Source organism: Saccostrea echinata, unplaced genomic scaffold (genome assembly GCF_033153115.1).
Source record: "Saccostrea echinata isolate AGI-Se365-2 ecotype Australia unplaced genomic scaffold, CSIRO_AGI_Sech_v1 ptg000030l, whole genome shotgun sequence".
Classification (NCBI taxonomy): Eukaryota; Metazoa; Mollusca; class Bivalvia; order Ostreida; family Ostreidae; genus Saccostrea; species Saccostrea echinata.
In genome coordinates, this window is record NW_026889779.1 from 36,167,807 (window position 1) to 36,184,554 (window position 16,748).

Sequence of the window (16,748 nt, forward strand, 5' to 3'; positions counted from 1 at the left end):
AGCGTCCTCAGGTAGTGTAGATTTAAGTTTGTTCAAATCATCCTTCTTGACCACTTATATAGTTAAATTTTTCAATACTAAACTGATTTCTGCTTTTTTTCCTATCTTAAGTGCTCAGGTGACCCTAGCCCTAGGGGACAAGATTTGAACAAACTTGATTCTACACTACCTGAAGATGCTTCCTATCTTAAATGCTCAGGTGAGCGAAGTGGCCCATGGACCTCTTGTGTAAAATTCCTTATGACTTATGAAAACTCCATCAATTTACAGTGATAACTTTACAACACACTGGAGTGCTTGACTATATGTCAAAGGGGAAAATAAAAAAGAAGAAAAAAAGGCAAAACATGCATTAATGGATTATAAATGTTAATCATTTTTGAAAATCCTTTATATTGTTATGCCAGTGCCCCTTACACAGCAATGACAAACAGATGTACCTGCATAGACAGCCCTACGTCAGATGGAAACACCCCCCCCCCCCCCCAAAAAAAAACGACTATGGTGGGTTTCTAAAGCTAACCAGATGTGAGTTTCCAGCAAATAAAGAAAATATGCATAAAAGACATGTGAAGTACTTGTATTATAATTTTTAATTCTTAATTTTGAAAGTTGCACAATAAGCATATTAGATCTTTAACATCATTCATTAGTTACAATTTCCCAGTAAATCAAATTAATCCAAAAGCAAATTATAGATACTTTGCATAATTTACTGAAGTAAAGAAATAATTAAAGTCATGAAACTGAATAACAGAGTTAAAAAAAAAGTCATATACATGTATGCACTATGAAACAAAAGTTCAACACATGGAAATAAAGAAAAATAAAAATAGCATCTAAAAATTATTGATAAAAAAATAGGGAATAATGCTTAAGTTTCAACAAAATGAGAAAAAATACTCCTACATCATTCAAGATAGACAGATCTGCAGTCACAAATAAAAAAAAAAAAATCAGAAAAGCCGTTGGATATCACAAGTATTGTTGATCTTTTTATTATATATAGCACCAGCTGTCATGAGTATTCAAGACTCTCAGTAAATGGGACATCTTTGGTATAACCTGAACATAAATGCTGCACTGAAATTATATTTTGTAGTTAGACAAACATTTTATTACATGTAAAACAAAGTCAATTTCATTTACCCTCTAAACCTGGTCAAGTCAAGTCTTAAACAGTCTTCACATCTCAAGAGTATTGAAAAGGAAAAGATATTTTCATGATGAATAAATGAACAAAATACACTCAAGAAATACAATAAAAGCTAACTATGGGAAGAAACCTGTTTAAATACACATCTTCCTAACTATATATAGTTACATTCAATCATGCAGAGTAATTGAATGATTTAGGGATGATATCAAAAGCTCAAAATCTGATTTAAAAAAAAAACTAAATTCAAATACTTAGGGGGGAGGAGAATAAGAGCCCCAAAAGTTATTGTTGACTGACATCAATAATAACACATAAAACAAGAAGTGTATATTGTACCTTAGACTTTATGTTTCTGGTATATGATGTTTCTTTTTATAAATAAACAAAAGAATTAAACTTATGGTGTAATAAATACTAATATTTGCTGATCTAATTCGAATCAACATCTATCATTTAGTTTGGAGTTGGAGGGGTCTCTTTGTAAAAAAAAATGTTTAGTTTTTTGGTCAGATATTGAACTTTTGATCTTGTCCCTTAGTTCTCTCTCACATAATATCATCAGTACTCAAATTGATTATACATACACATCAAATATTGTCTATAAAGCATTAAGAATAATGTATATAAAAAGCACCTTTAATATGTATCTGAAAGTTGTTTAAAAAGGGGGTACATGGTAAAATCAAAATACTAGAACCGGGTACAAAAATATCAATTTAAAATTATTATAATAAAAACTTAAAAGTCATCTATAGACAGAACACATGGATATTGTTTGTACACTTTTAAAGTGCTAATATACATGTAGACATAAAACTACACAGAGTTTTCACAATGTAAAGAATTGTACAACTATCAAGAAAAAGTGTAATGCCTTTGATTTACATAAACAATTTTCTGTATCTAGCACCCAATTTATTTGCACAGACCTGCAAATAACCTAACACAGTGAAGAATGCAAAATTCCCCTGCAATGTCTAATTGCATAATATTCACATATGTCATTCATTCATGGATGCATGTATGGAACAGTTTTAAATATCACTCATTTGAAGGTAATTTTAAAGACTTTAAGTAATTATTTCTTGTTTAAGCAAGGTCGTACATTAAATCCCCCAACAGCATCTTCGGGGACTCGTAAAGGCCCGTTATTTTGTATGTATATGTTAGATATACAACCACTATAGTTCTCTGAGTATGATCCCTTGGTAATGGTAGGCACCAGTGAAACTCCTCCTATAAAACATAAAGCAGTTTTGTCTCAAAATTTTTATATCAAAAACAAATCATATTTGAATATTTTTCACTAAATTTAACCAGCATCAACAGTCCTATGTTATAGTAACCACAGAGCTAATATGGAGGCTAAATATCAAAACACTCAATGACAAATTTGAATGATGGATATCAAAGGTTTTCTTTGGTGGACACCAGAGGAGTGGCTTCACCTTGTATGGTATACAGCTCAAATTTCCTCATGGTTACTTCTGTGCTTTTAACCTAATTCCTTTTACACTCCATTTTAAATTAACAATTATCTGCCCCTTGTATTGATTATTAGTTATAACAATTTTCAGGGTTTCTTCTCCCAGGAAAATGAAACTGCTGTGAGAAAATTGCTGTAACAGGATTACCCAAAATTTAAAGATGTATAAAAGTTTCAGTGAAATATTTTTTTTCTTATACAGAAGATAACTTTCTTTTTCTCCTGTCAGCATACAAAAGGCGCCACAACAGAAACCCTCGTGTTCTTACCTAAGAAAATATTTCCCTCTGTGTTCAGGCTCTGGAGCGGTCCTTGGGATTGCCCAGAAGTTGAATATGACAGATTGTTGTCAATGGTCAAGCTTCCTTGCCGACCTAATCTGGTTACCTCAATGATATGTGCATACCCATCATTGACTCTGATTGGTGACGTTATGTTTGATGGACCACTTCCCAGGTCATAGCTGAAAAAAGTTATTTGGTTACATCAGTTTGGTTCAAATTGATAAGAAAGGGAATTCCAAAAATCAAATACATGTACAGTCAAACTTCATTATCTCAAACTTGATGGAACCTATCTGAAGATTCAAGATATCAAAGTTAAAATACATAAGAAAAAGTGATTGGGGCTTCCAAATCGCTTCCACATACCCATCGTATTGGAAATATCAGTGTTCGAGATACCAAAGTTCAACTGTACTGTATATTGGGAAATTTTAGCTCTGTTTTATTTTTGCCTTTGTTGTCCAAAGAAGAAATTCAAAATGGGACAAATTCAACAGAGGCAGAGTTATCTCCCTTTAAATTCAACTTATGTCTTGTGCATATTCAAAACAAGCAAAATTGTTTGCAATTGTAATACTAGGGCCAAAAATAACATGGGTCAAAAAATAACATGGGTCAAAAATAACCCAGTGAACAATAATCTGTAAACTTTCCATTACCTATACATGACATAACCATTCTTTAATCCGATGGACAGGTAGTCTCCACTACTTGACCTTTGTAGGGGCATGCGCTGACCCTTCCACAGGACTAGACCATTGCTCTCTGTTGTTTTGAGGGTAAACCTCATGTTTTCTTCCTGCTGGGGAGAGGCCGTCAGGTAATCTTTGGAGAATTCCACAAAGCCATCACGGTTCACCTCAATGTTCTCTCCTAGCTTGATTACTACAATGCAGCAAATAAAATTCTGCATCCATCTACCACATCTTTTTTTTAAACTCACTTTGCAGACATTTCTTCCAATGATTGCTCGTTTAAAAACTTCAGAATCTGCTTCATAATTACAATGTATCAGTCATTGGAACCGATAAACATGTGATCTGAAACTTTTGGAGGTATGCAGTAATGGAAAAAAAATGACAAAAAAAGGATCAAATATTGGATTACAATCACGTTCATAAACACCTTTGTGTGTAAAGCAAAACTGTAATTTTTGACCTATTAATTACCTGCTTCACAGTTCTTTCCCATGAATGTTAAGGGGCAGTCACACCTGTATCCTGTGTTGGTCACGCTACAGACTCCGTTATTTTGACATGGTCGCTGGGTCAAACACAGATTAATCTCCACCTCACACTTTTCACCAGTGTAACTAGCTGGACACAGACAGGTGTAGGAGGATGCAGTACCCCCCTGGCAGGTGCCCCCATTTCTACAGGGATGTCTATTGCAGATGTCCGTTTCTTCACAATCTCGCACATCAAGTGTTTCTATGGCATCTTTGACAAGGTTGGTAGACAGCATGTTTATTTTCAACTAAACACACAAAAAAAAATGTTTACTTATTTCATACAAATGTATATTTGTGTGTATTATTATTAACCTAATACATAACATATACAACTTTTAAACACATGTTCAAGTTCCTCATATGAGAACATACTTTCTTTTAATTTCAGTAAGTTAATTATGATAAATTTTTAACAAAAAAATCTCTATTGGAAAGAAGCAAATACATAATTAATGATGTTTAAAATCTCCCTCTTCCAGAGAAGCAAGAAGTTACACAAACCTCAGCTATACATCCATAGAATCCATTCTGGACCTCCACACCATCAGGAACTTTCTTATCTGGATCCACTCCTCCTAAATATAACCTGGTTCTCAGATCCAAACCAATGTGGGTCCCTGGAGATGTATCTGAAAGTAAGCGAAAAATAAAGTTATACTTACTGAATTACATATCACTGTAAGAGTAAGTCTGTTGTAGGTAAAAATTAGACTGACATTCAGAAACAGTACTTGTAATTATAGTACTTGTACTTCAATACCTAATTATAAGTCGGAAATACAACAGCTACTGTATATTATATGTCATAATACAGTATTAACAACTAGTTACTTAATGTAATTTATATACATAAAATGTAGCCATTTTCAACTCTAAGCAATGTCTTAAATCCCCTACATTTTGTATTAAAAAAATTCTTATGTAGACATAAATATAAAAGAACGATTTCCTGAAGAATCAAGCAAAAATTGTAACTAACTGAAAATACTTTTTTACTATTTACTTTTTATGACAATGACATTACTTGTTTCTAAGAATTTTACTTTACTTGTGAATTAAAGACCAATTTCACAAATACATGTAACTAAATTCTTAAATTATATTCATTATTTCATGCAAACATTGTGCATACATTTTATAGGCAAGCAATTTTCAACAGTGAATGGAAATTGAAATAAAGCATTAAATACAATTCAAGGTGAAACAAGGAAAACGCTGCTACATGTACTAATTAACATTTGGACATAGGAACAATTCTGTCTACTTAAAGCAATAATCATCATTAAGTTGTAAAAATAAAAGATTAAAATCTGAAAATTCTAAATCTATGTTAATTCACTCCAGTACTTAAAAACATGCATAACTTAACTGTTTATAATCACCATACATCTTACAAGACACATATACTTATTCCCTCCTTTACCTCACAATGAAATGAATGGCTTTTACAGAATCTCCCAATGATGAATTACAGAATCATGAAGATGTACAGGACCACAAGTGTTCAATGGTCTCAATATGTCAGCAACAGAAAGCAAAAGAGCACAGTATGTATGGAAAGCACGAGTTGTACAATGTATGTGAAATGAGAGTGAAAAATACAAATATCGGCATGTGAGAGTATAAACCATGTGTTTGCTGAAGGTTAGAACAGAAAGTATGAAAAATGGTCTCCAGAATGTTTAGACACATGCAGAATAATGCCACCCAGTAAAACTGCTGAAAAAACAGTAATGCTGGCAACACAGAGCAAACTAGCAACGCCAAGCCTCCTTTGCAACTTGTTTACCTCGCCTGTACCGATATCGTCTACGCAAATAATAGTTGTAGTAGTTGTTGCGCAAATTGTTGGTGTAACTCCATGGCCAAGCTAAAGTCAAAGTAGTGTTTCATTAAATGAGACAAGACATTAGCTGTTACCCTTGGCAGTGAAAAGTATTTGTTTGAAACTAATATTAATGATCCTAAAAATACTACAGTATACTTTTGTGTTGGGAAAAAAGCTTCAGCAATCTTAATTAAAACCATATATATTTCAATTTTCTTTTTTCAAAAATAAGGTTTCATCAATTTTATCTGCTTGAGATGTACAAAATAGAATCAGAATGGAAAATATATTTTGGTTCTGAATAGTAAATTTAATGACAATGTTCTGTAACAGAAAAGCTACACTGTAAACATGCCAATCAAATATCAAGATCAGTAAATAGCTCATTCACTTCACTGCAAAAAGTTTATACATTACATAACCTGGTCATTTTCATGTACTTTTTTTTTTTAAGGGAAAAAATTAAAATATTTCAACTTACACTAAAATTTACCCATTTCAGAGTCAAAGTCGATTAAACCTCATCAATGACTTACCAGGTAATATTTTCACAGATATCAGTAAAAAATGTTAATTTTCTATGCAGAACTATGCATGTAAATTACCATGAACTTCCTATAGTATGGCTATTCTGTCAATGACAAACTACTCCTAGCTATCCTCTGTAAGAATTTAAAACTGAAGTGTACTTGGTTATGTTTAAGAGGCGGCAGTCATGTATTGTTTGCTCATGCAGGACGAGCAGTCTCGGACTTGCCCAGAGTTACCTACCTTTAACTGGTTCCCCGTTGTTGATGATGAGGCTACCCTCTTGTCCAGACTTGGTGGCGGTGATCCTGACCCACTCGTTGGACACAAGTTTCTTCTTGCTTTTCATCACTGCGGGACCTAGTCAACATAACATTCTCCATTAATGATACGTAACACAGATTCATGTTAATGCAATTTAGTGAATGACAGTAAACACTAAAGCATTTATCCGTGATGAACCCCTGCTCAATAAAATTAATAAAACAATGAAATAGAGTGATAGTTACTGCAGTTTTCATGAGATGATGCACAATTTGAAGACTGAAGTTGAAATATCATAAAGTAAAGCAAGAGGCCCAAGGGCCTTAACGGTCACCTGAGTATAAAACAACAATCCATAGAAGATCCATAGAGTATAAAATAAACTGATAGAAGGAGCTTTTGTAAATCTTTGATCGTCCATTGTGGCCCTACCCTATCCCCAGAGTCCAGAGTCATGATTTGAACAAACTTGAATCTATACTACCTGATGTTTCCATGTAAATATAACCAATCATGGCTTTGCTGTTCTTGAGAAAAGAATTTTTTCAAGATTTTTCCTACATATTCCAATGTAAAACTTTCATTGTCCATTGTGGCCCACCCTACCCCTGGGGATCATGGTTTTAACGAACTTGAATCTACACTACCTGAAGATGTTTCCACATTCCCTCTTTCTTGGCCCAGTGGTTCTGGAGAAGATTTTTTTCAATGTATTCCAATGTAAATCTTTGATCATCCATTGTGGCCCTGCCCTACCCCTGGGGGTCATGATTTGAACAAATTTGAATCTACACTACCAGAGGATATTTCCAGATAAGTTTCATTTTTCTTGGCCCAGTGGTTCTGGAGAAGAAAATTTTTAAAGATTTTTTCTATGTAAAACTTCGATACATCAAAATGACTAATCATGGCTTTGCAGTTTTTGAGAAGAAATTTTCATATATATATATATATATATATATATATATATATATATATATATATATATATATATATATATATATATATATATATATATATATATATATATTCCTATGTAAGACTTTGATCCTCCATTGTGGCCCTGCCCTACCCCGGGGGGTCAGGATTTGAACAAACTTGAATCTACACTACCTGAGGATGATTCCATATAAATATGACCAATCATGGCTTTGCTGTTCCTGAGAAAAAGATTTTTAAAGATTTTTCCTATATATTTCTATGTAAAACTTTGATCATCCATTGTGGCCCCGCCCTACCCCCAGGGGTCATGATTTGAAGAAACTTGAATCTACACTACCTGAGGATGCTTCCATATAATTATGACTCATTACGACTTTGCTGTTCTTGAGAAGAAGATTTTTAAAGATTTTTGATATATATTTCTATGTAAACTTTGATCATCCATTGTGGCCACGCCCTACCACCAGGGGTCATGATTTGAACAAACTTGAATCTACACTACCTGAGGATGCTTCCATGTAAATATGACCAATCAGGGCTTAGCTGTTCCTGAGAAGAAGATTTTTAAAGATTTTTCCTATATATCTCTATGAAAAACTTAGATAGTCCATTGTGGCCCTGCCCTACCCCTGGAGGTCATGATTTGAACAAACTTGAATCTACACTACTTGAGGATGATTCCATATAAATATGACTCATCATGACTTTGCTGTTCTTGAGAAGAAGATTTTGACAAGATTTTTCCTATATATCTATATGTAAAAATTTGATCATCCATTGTGGCCCCACCCTACCCCCAGGGATCATGATCTGAACAAACTTGAATCTACACTACCTGTGGATGCTTCCATATAAATATGACTCATCACGACTTTGCTGTTCTTGAAGAGAAGATTTTTAAAGATTTTTGATATATATTTCTATGTAAACTTTGATCATCCATTGTGGCCACGCCCTACCACCAGGGGTCATGATTTGAACAAACTTGAATCTACACTACCTGAGGATGCTTCCATGTAAATATGACCAATCAGGGCTTAGCTGTTCCTGAGAAGAAGATTTTTAAAGATTTTTCCTATATATCTCTATGAAAAACTTAGATAGTCCATTGTGGCCCTGCCCTACCCCTGGAGGTCATGATTTGAACAAACTTGAATCTACACTACTTGAGGATGATTCCATATAAATATGACTCATCATGACTTTGCTGTTCTTGAGAAGAAGATTTTGACAAGATTTTTCCTATATATCTATATGTAAAAATTTGATCATCCATTGTGGCCCCACCCTACCCCCAGGGATCATGATCTGAACAAACTTGAATCTACACTACCTGTGGATGCTTCCATATAAATATGACTCATCACGACTTTGCTGTTCTTGAAGAGAAGATTTTTAAAGATTTTTGATATATATTTCTATGTAAACTTTGATCATCCATTGTGGCCACGCCCTACCACCAGGGGTCATGATTTGAACAAACTTAAATCTACACTACCTAAGGATGATCCCATATCAATATGACCAATCAGGGCTTAGCTGTTCCTGAGAAGAATATTTTTAAAGATTTTTCCTATATATCTCTATGTAAAACTTTGATCAGCCATTGTGGCCCCACCCTACCCCTGGGGGTCATGATTTGAACAAACTTGAGTCTACACTACCTGATGATGTTTCCATATAAGTTTCATCTTACCTGGTCCAGTGGTTCTTGAGAAGAAGATTTTAAAAGATACCATTAATTTATCACTAATTCTTAATTATCTCCCCTTGGAAGAAGGTATGGCCCTTCATTTGAACAAACTTGAATCATCTTTACCCAAGGATAGTTTGTGGCAAGTTTGGTGGAAATTGGCCCTGTGGTTCTTGAGAAGAAGTCGAAAATGTGAAAAGTTTACACACGACGCACACCTGCATGCCGATGGACGAAAACAGATAGCAATAGGTCACCTGAGTGACTCAGGTGACCTAAAAAGTAAGACAGACAGCTACTACATATACAGGTGTATGCACATCATAGTTAAATCCCAATGATACATCTAGAAAGCTACTTCAAAATGTATTTAGATAAATCCTCAATGATACATGTAGAAAGCTACAACAGAGATAATTCCTAAATGATACATGTAGGAAAATATTACACTTCACAGATATTTTCCAAGTGCATTTTCAAAATAATACAGGTCAGAAGACAGCACTGTACCAGATCCTGTGTTGTATCTGAACTCCAGGTAGCCATCTTTAATCAGGATGACCACATAGTCCCCGGATCCATCCTCGTTCTGTCCACTGTACAACACAAGTCCATTATCCAGAGATTGGGGTTTGATCTCCAATTCAATCTTCATCTGGAAGCGAGCATTTCTGATTGGATCATATGATGAAAAGGAAGACCCATTGAATTGTGGGTAGATGACCTGCACAGCTGTAAACGGAGTAGAAAAAATGAATTTTTTTTCCATTTTGAATAACCAAAATAGTAGGAGAAACTTTTCTGATTGTTTTATTGGTAGTTTGAGTCACCAGAGAGTGGGAGAGAGAGAGAGAAAGAAAGAGAGATCTTACTCTGTGAGCAGCCTGAACCAATCCTTCCCATTGGACAGATACATTGGTGGCCCCCAGTTACATCACGACATCTTCCTCCTGGTCCACAGATTCCTTGCATAACAATAATCATATTCTTTTTTAAATTATTGTAGAAAAAATTCTTCAATAAATACATTGCTAGAATCTTTATTTAGACATAATAACCTGCCCATATACCATACAAGTTCTCTCTGTTCAATCTACTGACACATTATAAACTGGATGTAAAAGATTAAGAACTCTTTTGAACTCTCCCCTTTCTGATACCTGGATAGCAGCCTCTTCCTGTGATCTCACATCGACTTCCTGTGAACCCAGATGGACAGTCACACTTGTAGCCATACTTGGAGTTGGCTGGCAGACATCTTCCTCGGTTCAGACATGGTCGGTCTTTACAAGCGTTGTACGGTTCAATCCCCTTCAGCTCGATGGCATCAGCCCCCAGGTTCAGGTCCTTGCCATTAATAATCACCTGACTCACAGCACCTTTGGAGGACAGAGCACAGGTTTTGTAGCAATGGTCTTCTATTACATATATATGTACATCTGCATGAATGAAGAGATTGCCAACAAAATGTTACAGAGTATATTTACCAACAAATCCAGATGAGTGTCTGGCTGGCTCTGGTACCTTGTTGGGATCTGGCACATTACCCAGGTACATGTTCTGACCAAGATCCAGACCACTGAACTGTCCCAGTGAAGAACCAGTGTAGACTGGCTCATCATTAACCTCCATACTTCCTGTAAATTTAGAAATAACCAATATTGAAAACATTCAACAGAAGGAACACATAGCCACTAGATCTGTAAAATTTGGTCAATTTATGTATTTGCTATTTTCATCCTTTGTGAACACACTCTAGATAAGTACCGGTAACATAAAAAGAAGTAGCCCACTACACTAGAATTACTGAATCCCTTGAATTTCATGTAACTTAAATATGAGGTCCAGAGGTGAAAAGGTACCCAAATTATCTTGTCATAGTGCCTTACAGAAGAACCCAGTACTTAATATAGGGCTCCCACATCTTGATGCAGGCCCCTAACTATGTAATTATAGACCACTTTAATTTCATGTCAAGACAAAATTGCAAAATTCAGTTCTCGTAAATAAAACATGATTTCAGACACTTTTAAATCATTCCAAAAGTATTTTTCAACCTGTTTGAGTCAACATTTCCATGTAACAGTGCTTGAAACATTTTGTAAAATCTGATGCTACATGTACATTTGTACATGTCACAGTAAAACTCACCAACAGAATTTTCCCTCTTGAGTTTGATGGTATTCCATTGGTTCAAAGGAAGAGTTCGATTGCCCTGTATTAGAGCAGGTCCAGAACCAACATCAAAGGTGAATTCTGGGTAGCCTCCTCTCATTCCCAGACAGACATAGTCACCTCTGGCATTATCATACTGTCCATTATACAACACCAAACCTATAAAACAGTCCACAATTAGTCATTTTATTTGATCCAAACTGCAAAATTTTGAAGTAGGAAGGAGCTAAGTGTTACAGCATTCTCTCTAGATTCAGAATAGAATTGCACTACACAATTCTGAGCTGCGTTCAAGACCATAGCAGCTAGCCTAGCTACACTTATTTTTCTATGTAGTGGCTAGGCCATGATCTTGAAGCAGCTCTGGTTTCTTACCATCTGTGGTTTCTGGTCTCAATGAGAGTAAAATCTCAAAGTTGATGTGGTGATCTTCAATGGGAGGGTAGCTGATATATGATGTAGGTTCCTGATCAAAGTATGGAACCAAATCTGTGCAACACCATATGGGGACATTGATTAGTTACATAAAATAAACAGGGGGCATATTAAATTTAAATAAATATGTAAATACATGGATTCAGAAAGTATTAATTCTTGAATGGGAAATCTTATTTTAAATAATGTACTTTAATTTACTTCTTTTATTATCTCATCAATAATACTGTTATTTTGTCATGGTTTACTGTAAATATCTTTTGTGTTTATAACTCATGTATTTTACAGGAATTTGTTCTTGATGAAAGATCAGTGAAACTCTAAACCAAAATATCCAATATAGAAATTGTGAATGTATAAGGAAGCAAGCACTGCATAAATCTCTTCTCTTGTTTCATTCACAGTTATGTCAGTGTGTTGTTGATTAAAAGAAAAAAGTATGAAACAAAAAGCTATGAGGCTATATATAAATATCAAATATGGTAAGCCTTGAAATACAAAGAAAACTTTTATATAGAAATATAGAATATATCAATCATACATGTGTTTCTAAAATGTGCAACATCTTTATGGTGAAAGATGTACTTTCAATAACATCTAAAATAAAGAATGATAATAATAATTTTTCTCTATACATTCAATAACACCAAGCAATTCTCAGCTTGTGAGTTTGCCTTTTAAATTATGTGTACTATATGAACTTTTACATCATCATACTAGCAGTGCATTACTCTTAGCCATATCTGTAAATTGTATATCTATAAGTAATATCCCATCCACTTGACAACACTAACCATACATAGCAGCTAATATACATGTACAACAAATAAAATTAATAGACTATACCCCCAACGGTTAGGTTATAATCTTTTTCATTTTGACCGAAGTCATTCTGGGCTTGACAGACATAAGTGCCCTGGTCTCCGGGGTAAACACGAGGAATCTCCAGTTTTCCGTTATCTACTGTGTAATCTCTGAAAAGTACAGACAACAGTAAGAAACAGGGAAGACAACTCCAGATCTCCTGTCCTGCATAGAGGGAGCACCTGTTGCAAAGCTGATCAAGGTGAAAAAGCATGGGGCGGATCCAGTGACTTTATAAATGAGGGAGTGAATAGTGTTAATCTTCCTCATGATATAATAACTTTATAATTTAAAAAGATTAATAAAATTTTAAATTGTAATGTTTTTTAACAAAATATTTCAAAATATAACTGTTACATTAAACTAATATCAGCTCCTTTAATTACTTGAGAACTATGTTTTTATTTCCACAACATTGTTTAATTTGAGATCACTGAATCCAGGACCCCGCAAGCACTGATACACAGCAAGCGACAGACTGAGGTGTGTGAGGCCTTACCCCCTACGAACAGATTGGTGGAATGCTCATTTTTGCCCACATCATTTTGTGCATTACAAATGTATGTGCCTGCATCTTCTGGTCTTAAGCGATCTATTTTCAATGCACCATCATCGACTGAGTAATCTCTATAAATCAAGCGAGAGCACAGAGCTTGGATTATTTTCATAATGGTTCAGGTAATTTCTTCAGGAAATCAACAAATTATATACGGAAAATAATTTTAAGTTCAGGTATTGTTTTTTTCCTCCACAAATGAAAGGTATTAGAATGTATATTTCTAGCAAATTGAATATCTAGCTCTTCTTTTCATTACAACATAAAAATTGTAAAATTATTTTTAAAAAGATTCATTTTTGAAGTGCCGAATGAGATACATGTAGGTCTTTTTGCACAATGGTGAGAAGCGCTGCATGATGAATGTAATCTTGAATGATACCATTCCTAACAGTGCCAAAATTTTTACAGCAGTTTACTTCATTGTATTAAAATACACTATAAAATAAATGATTATTCAAGGAGATTGCAAGCTTTTAGATATGTATATAAATATTAATTTTGTACTTTGAATTTGCTCAGCAGCTTTATCATGCTTATGATGTGTGATAAAATGAATATGCTATTCTGGATAGGTGCATTTTTCATTAAGAAGGACATGAAGGTTTGCTTAACATCTTCGCATTATTTGCTTTTCTGACTTTTTTGGGGGGTTTGAGACAAACTTGCTTTTTAATTTTTCTAAGAAACAAATGATATATGGTAACAGTACAACATACTTTAATAAATATTTATCTTAATTTAATATATTATTCCAATATTCTTTATAAAAAGATAAATCTGGTGCTGTTGATCTCAGAAATATTACATATATTATTACCTTGGCATATTTCCCTCTCGTTTGTACCAGCTGATCTCTGGTTGGGGGTACCCCACGGCTTCACAAGACATGGATGTACTGGACCCCAGGGCTGCTGTCAGGGACTCACTACCCCCAGTAATGATGGGTTTAGCTGTAGGGAAAAGGTGATGATAGTCATCCAGAACCTACACCACATCTTATTTACAAGAGTAAAATAACAATTTGGAATATTACTTTAGATTCCTGATTTTGTGTGTCACTGAGTACTAAATATCGCAAATGACTTGTAGACATTAAATCATGAGGAACTGAATTTAGAAGTGGACTGTTGAGCAAGGGTATTGACATATATTTTTGATTAGCTATATACATGTATATATAAAAACAAGTACCATAATTTTATTTCACAAGTGGTGCTTCTTGAGAAATTTAACACAAGAATAAATCCCTGTGTACAATGCATATTTAAAAATATACGGTAATTTCCTTGACTATTATGGCAATTCACTTACCTCTGACGAACAGGGTGACCCTCTTCTCGACTGTTCCCACAATATTCTGTACAGTACAAACATAGGTTCCCGCGTCCTCTAATCTTATAGACTGAATGACCAGGAAGGCATCATTGACAATGGCAGTGGGTGGAAGAGGACCTTCCAGCTTAGACCAGCTGACTGTAGGCTGAGGGGATCCTATTAAATATTGTTTTCTTTAAAGCTACAGATATAAATTTACAAATAGATGTGGACATCGAACAGGAAAAGAGAGAGAGAGAGAGAACCATGACCTTACTGTTCTAAAAATATAATGGTGGGTAATTTACAAACAGATCAATCAGGCCTCTTATGGTAGTACACTGTACCTGTTTGTCATAAATGATACACTCCCACACTGTATAAGTTTAAATATATGATCCTGATCTGTATATGTAATATAAATATAGCATTTTATTGACTGTACTTTGGGCCGGTGGCCTCAATACTCAATAAACATCTTGAACTGAACCTGCTTGTCTGTCCCAGTATGTTTTCTTGTACTACAGAAACAGGAACAATACCTGTTGTGACACATTCCATTTCCACCTTTTCTCCCACATTGACAGTCTGTGTGTCATACTGAATGGAACCACCACCATTAACTAAAAAATACAGAAAGAAGACTACACTATCAACAGTGAAAGAATCTCACAAACTGGTGTCAAGAACACTGCAAAAAAAAATCTCAGCTTTTATGAACTGATTGTATTCAACTACATTCAATGACAGATAACGTCAAACCAACAGAGTTCAATGTGAAGCCGTATGTTACGCCTGACCTGATTGGACAGTAACCATGATGTAGTCCCTGGCAGACCCAGCTGTACTTCTGGCGTTACAGATGTAGCGTCCTTGATCCTCACTTCTCACATTGTATATACTGATAATAAAAACATACATTGTATATACTGATAATAAAAACATACATTGTATATACTGATAATAAAAACATACATTGTATATACTGATAATAAAAACATACATTGTATATACTGATAATAAAAACATACATTGTATATACTGATAATAAAAACATACATTGTATATACTGATAATAAAAACATACATTGTATATACTGATAATAAAAACATACATTGTATATACTGATAATAAAAACATACTTTGTTAGTACTACCTGCTGCAATACATCTTTGGTATACGTTGAAAATCTGATAACTTAATTTTTGTTTTTCAAATTTAACATCTTTCAGAGTACTGAAATAATTTAAACAAACACTTGCTGCAAAGCACATTAACAATACTTCAATGTATTTTTTATTTATATTCTTACGTTAGTATGTCATTCCTGATGTCGGAATTAGAGGGGAGAGCACCGCCCTGTTTTTCCCATGTGACCTGTGGCTGTGGTGTCCCCGTAATCTGACACTGAAGTGTTACTGTATCACCTTCACGTACAGACCTATCTCTGTCAGAAACAACTATTGTGGGGGGTACTGCGGGGGGAAAAAAGGGCCAATTAAAATAAATCATGAACAGTTATTTGCTAAAACCACAGAGCGACTCATACTTTATTCTCTTTTTTTCATATCAAAAGCAATAGTTTACCTTGCACTATGACAATGGCAATGCCATCTGAGGATCCTGCAGAATTGGTAGCCACACAGCGGTACCGTCCGGCATCAGCAGCAGTCACCGCCCGGATCTCCAGGATTCCGTCCACAGTTTGGGTGGCTGAGGGGGATAATCCTCCTCCCAACTTGACCCATTCAATGTTAAATGGTCCCTGACCCTGGGGTTGACATCGGAGTTGTACTCTCTGACCAGCCCTGGCCTCTACTTGAGCTGGTGAAATGCTCAACTTTGGGGTCACTGCAACATTAGGCTAGTTTGTCAGTATGGCATTACAATTTCCTGATTCATATAATCTATTTTATAAATTAGAATGATATTCAAAGACTTCTCTACATTGAATCCAGAAAAAATATAGTGACACTCTGTACATT

The 16,748-nt window shown here is 34.7% G+C and overlaps 1 protein-coding gene across 1 annotated transcript in view; it reads right to left on the reverse strand.

The window, feature by feature from the left end:
- Window positions 1-575: 575 nt before the first annotated feature.
- LOC133197799 (basement membrane-specific heparan sulfate proteoglycan core protein-like) overlaps window positions 576-16,748 on the reverse strand; it is a 59,304-nt gene continuing 43,131 nt past the window's right edge. Inside the window, exons 67-86 of the mRNA XM_061334011.1 lie at window positions 16,351-16,614; window positions 16,076-16,238; window positions 15,563-15,663; window positions 15,305-15,385; window positions 14,760-14,939; window positions 14,266-14,398; window positions 12,872-12,999; window positions 11,966-12,079; window positions 11,567-11,749; window positions 10,903-11,052; window positions 10,576-10,794; window positions 10,288-10,380; window positions 9,926-10,147; window positions 6,760-6,876; window positions 5,950-6,030; window positions 4,662-4,789; window positions 4,099-4,405; window positions 3,589-3,814; window positions 2,915-3,108; window positions 576-2,395 (exon numbers count right to left, since the gene is read on the reverse strand). Coding sequence (XP_061189995.1) covers window positions 2,238-2,395; window positions 2,915-3,108; window positions 3,589-3,814; window positions 4,099-4,405; window positions 4,662-4,789; window positions 5,950-6,030; window positions 6,760-6,876; window positions 9,926-10,147; window positions 10,288-10,380; window positions 10,576-10,794; window positions 10,903-11,052; window positions 11,567-11,749; window positions 11,966-12,079; window positions 12,872-12,999; window positions 14,266-14,398; window positions 14,760-14,939; window positions 15,305-15,385; window positions 15,563-15,663; window positions 16,076-16,238; window positions 16,351-16,614 — 3,242 coding nt within the window. The 3' untranslated portion in view covers window positions 576-2,237. The remainder of the gene's footprint in view (window positions 2,396-2,914; window positions 3,109-3,588; window positions 3,815-4,098; window positions 4,406-4,661; window positions 4,790-5,949; window positions 6,031-6,759; window positions 6,877-9,925; window positions 10,148-10,287; window positions 10,381-10,575; window positions 10,795-10,902; window positions 11,053-11,566; window positions 11,750-11,965; window positions 12,080-12,871; window positions 13,000-14,265; window positions 14,399-14,759; window positions 14,940-15,304; window positions 15,386-15,562; window positions 15,664-16,075; window positions 16,239-16,350; window positions 16,615-16,748) is intronic.